The sequence below is a fragment of the Hibiscus syriacus genome, unplaced genomic scaffold, assembly GCF_006381635.1.
Source record: "Hibiscus syriacus cultivar Baekdansim isolate YM2019G1 unplaced genomic scaffold, ASM638163v2 tig00113725_pilon, whole genome shotgun sequence".
Lineage (NCBI taxonomy): Eukaryota > Viridiplantae > Streptophyta > Magnoliopsida > Malvales > Malvaceae > Hibiscus > Hibiscus syriacus.
In genome coordinates this window covers 15,348,474-15,355,682 of record NW_024063471.1, presented here as the reverse complement: position 1 = coordinate 15,355,682, position 7,209 = coordinate 15,348,474, and the positions used below count along the sequence as shown (strand labels likewise).

Here is a 7,209-nt window from a genome sequence, read left to right as displayed (position 1 = left end):
AAACTAAAACTAAAACGCAAGTTAGATATAACTTTAGAAAAAAAATTAGGTAATTAAAATGAGAACAAAAGTAATAGTTGAGTAATAAATGTGTAATTTATCCTTTCATTAATCCTTGAACAGAACTGGTGTTGACAGTCTTGATTTATCATTTTTTAGTAGGCGTCTCTCGTAGTTCAACCAATTTTTCCAACTAAGAAAGTTTTCAGTTCTATATTCCGAATATCCAAATAAGTCCGATCTTCAATTATGTCGTTTTGGTCCCATTTTTTTAACATAGGCCAAAACAACATTGTGAAAGCATAGAATGAACATCAACTATGAAAAACCAAAAGAACACTAAAATGATTAATCTAAAATGGTGAAATGCCGTGTAGTTAAACATGACACGGTAAGAAAGTACAAAAATCAGGACAAATACAGGTTATCTCCAAAACATATCAAGCGTACATCAAAATTCAAATATTATACAAACTCGGGATAATCAAAACAAGTGTTGGATTGATCTCAACCTGCAGATTGTGCTATAAATGAGTGGCAAATTTGGAACCATGGAATCTCAAGCATCACCAAAACCAACTGTTGCAGCTATCGATAGCCTTCATATTAGCTGGAACTAAGGGCATTCGTCCGAACTCATCGACGAATTTGTTAATACATTCTGTTCTTCTTTCACCATGACTCCCCAAGCTGCTAATGCCAGTTGAACCGATCTCATATATTTTCCCTACCATTGGAGCACAAGAATATACCAAAAACAGCTATAAGGAAACTCAAACATGCAGAGCTTTAGCATCCGTTTACCAAAATCAGTTGAATTCTTTTCTATATGTACGCTCACTCATATGGTTTCGAAACAAGTAACTAAAATGCAGCATCTATACAAACAGGCAATAATGGCATGTCCGAATTACAAAACTATTACTCATCTAGTGCCTACTACTGCAGCATCTCGATTGTTACTTTCTATTTTTAAAGGTTCTTTTTAATGTATATGCCATCAATCAATTGCAAATAAGATAAAAATACAGTATAGATGAAGACTCATTTAATTTACCTTTCACCCATATGGGAGGAGAACTAGTTGCATTCGCGACAAGAAATGACATGGCGATATCTTCACAATTCCTGGCGAATCCCGGCATTGGAGTTAGTATAATAATAAACATGTAAGATGCATAAAACAATGAATCAGTTTAAAAAAAGAAAAAACTCCGCAATAGGACCTGTTCTTTGTTATGTATTCTTTAATTGATGCTGGCATTTCATCAGTGTAAAGTTTGAGATACTTCTTGTGGAAGAAGGCAGCCTTTGAGAGTACCATGCTGTATGTACCAGTCCACCAAGTTGACCACCATCCACCATATCTGTATTTATCATTTCCTTTCTGCATAAAGATGAACAAATCAAGGGGGTACTTCTATTGAGTAATTTGGATAGAATCCTCAAATTTAGAACCACAAAAAAGGATTTATCAATTGTCTGAGTTCAATCCATTAGCTGATTCATGTAAAAGGTTTCAATCAAGTGTATATGTTATAAGAGATATGGATGAATCTGTAAGCTAAACTTTGCAGTGTATACGGAACATTCATCAATCAATGCAGAACCAAAGAAATGGAAACTTCAAGATCCAAAACATTGAGCCATCTCATTCAATTAGAAGCATGAGTTTTAGTACTTTAAGTCAATGCTCATAGTAACATGTTGAAGTTAAATGATCCTAACTAAGAACATTGGCCACTAATGTGAAGCTAAAATTGAAATCGATGAAGATGCAATACAGATGCATAGTGTACCTTTTGATCTACCCAATGCATACGCGGGACATATCCCACCATTGTATCTGGGGCACTTTGCCAAACAGTAAAAGCAAACTCTACGGAAGAGCAAGGGAATATAATGTCATCATCAATCGAGAAAACAGCATCTGTCTTCAAGTCCTTAATTTCTTTAAATCTGTTGTTCAAGCTATCTTCTTTATTGATATCGAACACCAGCTCAACTTGTTGATCCTTTCTAGAGCTCAACCGCATAACATGGCTAAGGTATCTCTTAAGCGAATCCGACGGAGGATCAGGCTCACTCCATACAATATGTATTGAATCGAGCAATGGACATGAAGCGTAGTGGGAAATCGACTTCTTCAAGAGATCATATCTTTTCCAAGTATTCATTACAATAGAGTATCTTCCCCTGTATAAAAAAGATTACACAATCCAGTAGAGAACATCATCACGTTATTATCAAATTTGGGAAATTTATCAGTAAAATCAATAATCTTTTGTCATTTTTTTTATAACAATTTAAGCTCAAAAGGGCTTTGTTTGAGTACAAAATTTAAACGAAAACCTTCTTTAAAGATCGAACAGAATAAACACTAAAAAGATTATCAATTTTAAGTTTAAACAATCTATCATTTCCAGATAATTTCGGCTGAAACTGGTTAAGTCTAAGATGCTAATTAATGTTATAGTTTTATAAATAATTAAATTTCCATAAATAAGAACATTTCAAAGAACTTTATAACAACCTGATGGGGTTTTCTTAATAAAAATCCTAATTTAGAACCTTAGATGATAAATTTACTTTAAGTTTCCAAAAAGGAACGGATCTTTTATAGTCATCGTTCCCTAGCTTTACATCTGATCAACAAAATCTAAAAGAACAGCCAAATGAAAATATAATTAACGCACCTTGGAGAAGAAGAGAGGTCAACTTCACCAGTCCATCCAATCAACGAAGAAGAACCGTCGCGGTTTCGGTTCGAAACGGCGAGTATAATTAACGCAACGCAACCTAAGATAAGGAGCTTGCTCTTCGCCGATCCAAGGGTCCCGATTCCAACTTGACGCAACTTGAAAACCAATCGACGGCTAATCGGTAAACTTCCCATCATCGCCTTCAACTTGTGAAATTCCTGAATCTCTTTATTACTCGTTCCTTATAAGAAGATTGAGTCCATATGAACTCGAGGGGCGTGACTCTGAACGGAACTCGAGGGGTACAATTCTCGCCGGTGAGGGTGAATCGGAGTAGGGAGGGAGGGAAGGGGGGAGAACAATATGGTGTGGTGATGTGTAGGACGTTAAGCAAGTAGTCCCATTAAGATGGATACTAGGATGAAACGTGGTAAGATATTCTTGTCCATTGCCTTCCGTGTCGTTATAGAAGAAAAGATACGTTATGTAAAAGGAGGTGATGAGAACCGTTGGATTAAAATCTGATGGTTGTTTCGTGTTGTTCAGGTTGACTCGGTTAATTGGGTAATATCTATTTTTCAAACAATATTTAAATTGTAATAAAGATATTGACTCGGTTATAGGGTGACTTAGCCCAATGTTTTCCGAGTTGAGTCTCGAGGTTTATATTTGGGTAAACTATACAAATGTTGATTAATGTTTAAGTACGTTTAGTTTTCTCCACTAATGTGTTCTAAAAGTAATAAATTAATTATTAATATTTTATTTATAACAAATCGTTGGTTCACTGTTAACAACGGTTACTGCAGTTGATAAACACACCATAAATGCTATTTTTTATTGAAGCCAAAGAAGTTGATAAACACACCATTCATCTGATGTTCAACCTCAAAATGGAATGATAAATTTATGTTCTGCAATTTTATGAGCAAGTTCTCATCCTTATTCACAAAAGCCCACCTTGTCTGAACCAATGCTATATCGTCGTTCCCCTAGAAGAAGACAGGGAAACAAGTACTGATCAGACAGAAATATATATGTAAGCTAATAAGTCAACAGAAAAACACCAAGGGGATTATATTTTTTTACAAAAAAAAAAATTATAAACTAGTATCAACACAAATACAAAATAAGAAATTCCAACCAAGATCTGGAGTTCCATCATTGAATTAATTTCAGCACAAGCATTGAACTTCTTAACGTCTCAATGGTGTCATTGGATATTGTTGCGCAATAATTGACATCACTATTACTAAAAATAAGCATAGCATAGAGACTGAGAAATGTCGAGCATTTAAAAGATCAAGTATGTTCCTAAAATGCAGATTTACATCATTGAGGAGAGGAGTTACCTACTTAATAAAGTTATTGTTATTATTCTTGAAGATTTAAGTTCAAGCACCATAAAGGTAGGAGTGCAAATGTTTAATGTCCAAATATTAAGAGTTATCTTGAACAGATATTCACTTATACTTACATTAATAAAAACAATTATATAATGGAGGTAAAATTGAAAGACTTGATGATAGTTATTTTTAATAATTTAAATAATATTTAGATTATAATAGAATACTAATTAATTTATCGTAAAGATAATAATATAATTGATATAATAGTTAATTTTATAGGGCTAAACTATGTAGATAGTTCCTTATATTTTCGGTATAACCGACTTTGGTCAATAATTTAAAAATTAAGAGAGAATGATCCCTAACATTATCTATTCATTCAATTTTAGTCCTTCAGTCATTAACTCTCGTTCCATTTTAGACCCTCAATCATTTTAGGGACATAAACAAAAGGAGATTAACAAAAATTAATGGTTGAGGGATTAAAATCGAATGGATCGATAACGTTATGGACCATTTCCCCTTAATTTTTAAATTGATGACCAAAGTCAATCAGACCCTAAACATAAGGGACTGTCCGCATAGTTTACCCATTTTATAGCTCTCAATACTTCCGAATAATTATTTATGATGTTATTTTAATTAAAGAAATATAAGATTTATCTTTTAGATATTTTTATCCTTCTTATTGTAAAACTGTTGTTTCTTGATTTTATGACTTATTTTTTTTTTACAATTAAAAAAATCGATTTGACTCTTTATATAATATTTTATTATTTAATTTAATCATAACATATCAATATTAAAATAATATTAAAAATTATTATCAAATTCATCCGATTCAATATTAGTCGGAACTTTAGGAAAATAAGAAAATAATAAAAATCTTGGGAAATAAAAAATATGAAATAAAAAAAAGTAACATTATTATATTTTTTTGTTCATTTACTCATGGTTATACTTATCCAAAGAAAAAAGATGTCAATATCATGCATTGAATTTGTTAGATAAACAAATTTTTTAAACGGTTTTAATGATTATAAAAATGTTATTTTTAAAAAATAATAAATTATTAATAATTAAGATAAATTTTAAATGATATTATCTTATAATTATTTTATGTTATTAAAAATATTTTATGATATAAACAAATGTCAAATATATTGAAAAAAATCCATTTTTAAGTTTATAAATAAATTAGAAGACTATATCTGTTACTGCTTTTACAATTATATCCATTTGAGTGGGTCCAAAGTTTGAAATAACGGACTTACGTGGCTGTTGATGGAAAGACTGACAAGGTCATTCTTAGCTATCGGTTCAGATAATATTTTTTTTTAAATTCGAATAAATTATCAACTATGATTAAAATAAATTATTTTATATAAAATAAATTAGAAAAAGGAATTAAATATTGGAAAACAAAAAAGAATATTTGATTGCGTTGAAATGAATACCGGAGGAGACCCACTTGCTTTGGTTTTTGACGTGTTTGAAGGAGGAAAAAAAAAACAGTTTTTTACCTACTAGAACAAGGGATTAGTAAAATTGGATTCCAAAAAACTGATTTTTTTTATTTTTCTCGACTTGAAAAAATTTAATTCTAATTGATTTCGAATTATATTTTTACAAACTCAACTTGATGTAAAAAAATAAAGTTTAAATCTAGTTGTAAAATATAACTCGAATAATTTAAAATTTTTAGTAATTAGTATATTAATTTTTAAGTTTGAGTCCAAGTTTGAGTCGAAGTTTGAGTTAAGTCCGTCTTTATATGGTATAAGTAAATCACATATGATATATATATATATATATATATATATTATCATTAAAATTAGAATCAGATAATGTCATAATATTGTAACTATTTATAATTAAATTTAAATAGAAACTCGAAAATTTGACTCGACTTGACTCGAAAAATTTTCAAGTCAACTCCAAGCTATAAAATAGGACTCGTCAACTTGAACAACTCAATTTTTTTATTCAACTCGATCGAACACTCACCCCTAACTAGAATATGTTGGCTTGTTGCATGAAATATTTTTTTAATAGTTTAAGGCGATAATAAGATATTATATGTTCAAATAAATTTTGATTAATTAATATATTTTGTAAATATAATTATACGAATTTAAAATTTCTAGAAAAAATATTTTCTCTCATCACTGCGGCCACTTAATGAATTCATTTCATGAGATATTAACCTTTTAAAATTAATCAGTTAGGATTTTATTGATTGAAGAGAGAAAAACATAGAGAAAGCATATTTCGTTGGGTGGCTAAACTATTTATATTTATTCTCTCATATTCTCTTAGGTTATGGATTTGATACTCACTAGGAGCATTCCCCTTTCTTCCCCAAAAGTTTCATCTTCTCTTCCTCTCTAAGTATGATTAAGATTAGATTTAAGATTTGCCAAGAAAAAAAATCAAGGGTAAACTACTCAAATAGCCACTTAACTATGCGGTTAGTATCAATATGGCTACCATACTATCGGTTTTGGCAATATGACCACATAGTTATTTAAGCGATTTCAATCAAGCTATATAACGTTAACATTTAATGAAACTGCTAACATGACAGTTAATAAAATTAACATAATTGTGCATTTAGTCCTCAATATTTATATATTCTATCAATTTAGTCTTAATTTTAATTTAATTTTAAAAAATTAACTCTCCAGATAAGGTGTCATATGTCAACATATTATTACGACACATTTCACTAATGATATTATCTAGGGAAATTGATCTAAGGAACTAAGGTGAGGATGAACACACCTTTACCGCTAGAGTAAACCCAACAATTGTTTTTAGATTGTAAAAAAAATATTTTTTTATTTGAAAAATGAAATAAAAAGGAAATAATAAGAAATTGATAGTATTTGAACCTTGTGGTGGCAGCAAGTGTTTCAATGATTTCATTTTGAAAAAAGAGCTCATAGACATAGAACATCAGGGCCAAAATTTTACCTGGAAAAGAGGTAGCCTTTGGAAGAAGTTGGATTGGGGTTTGATGAACGAAAAATGGGTGTTACCTGGAAAAGAGGTAGCCTTTGGAAGAAGTTGGATTGGGGTTTGATGAACGAAAAATGGGTGTTACCTGGAAAAGAGGTAGCCTTTGGAAGAAGTTGGATTGGGGTTTGATGAACGAA

General features: G+C 30.7%; 1 protein-coding gene across 1 annotated transcript; it reads right to left on the bottom strand.

Annotated features, from left to right (window-relative positions):
* Positions 1–335: 335 nt before the first annotated feature.
* Positions 336–3,116, bottom strand: LOC120187494 (glycosyltransferase family 64 protein C4-like). Its single transcript, XM_039191206.1, has 5 exons — positions 2,697–3,116; positions 1,800–2,196; positions 1,227–1,387; positions 1,058–1,128; positions 336–727 (listed from the first exon to the last, which is right to left on the bottom strand). Exons 1-5 carry the CDS (start codon positions 2,897–2,899, stop codon positions 567–569), a joined length of 993 nt encoding a protein of 330 aa, XP_039047137.1. The 5' UTR covers positions 2,900–3,116; the 3' UTR covers positions 336–566.
* Positions 3,117–7,209: the final 4,093 nt, after the last annotated feature.

Excerpts from the sequence above, each read along its gene's own strand:
- LOC120187494 (XM_039191206.1), bottom strand. The coding sequence starts at position 2,899 with ATGATGGGAAGTTTACCGATTAGCCGTCGATTGGTTTTCAAGTTGCGT. Across the intron at positions 2,197-2,696 it reads GACCTCTCTTCTTCTCCAAG|GGGAAGATACTCTATTGTAA; the intron begins GTGCGTTAATTA and ends TTTTTTATACAG. Across the intron at positions 1,388-1,799 it reads TGCATTGGGTAGATCAAAAG|AAAGGAAATGATAAATACAG; the intron begins GTACACTATGCA and ends ATCTTTATGCAG.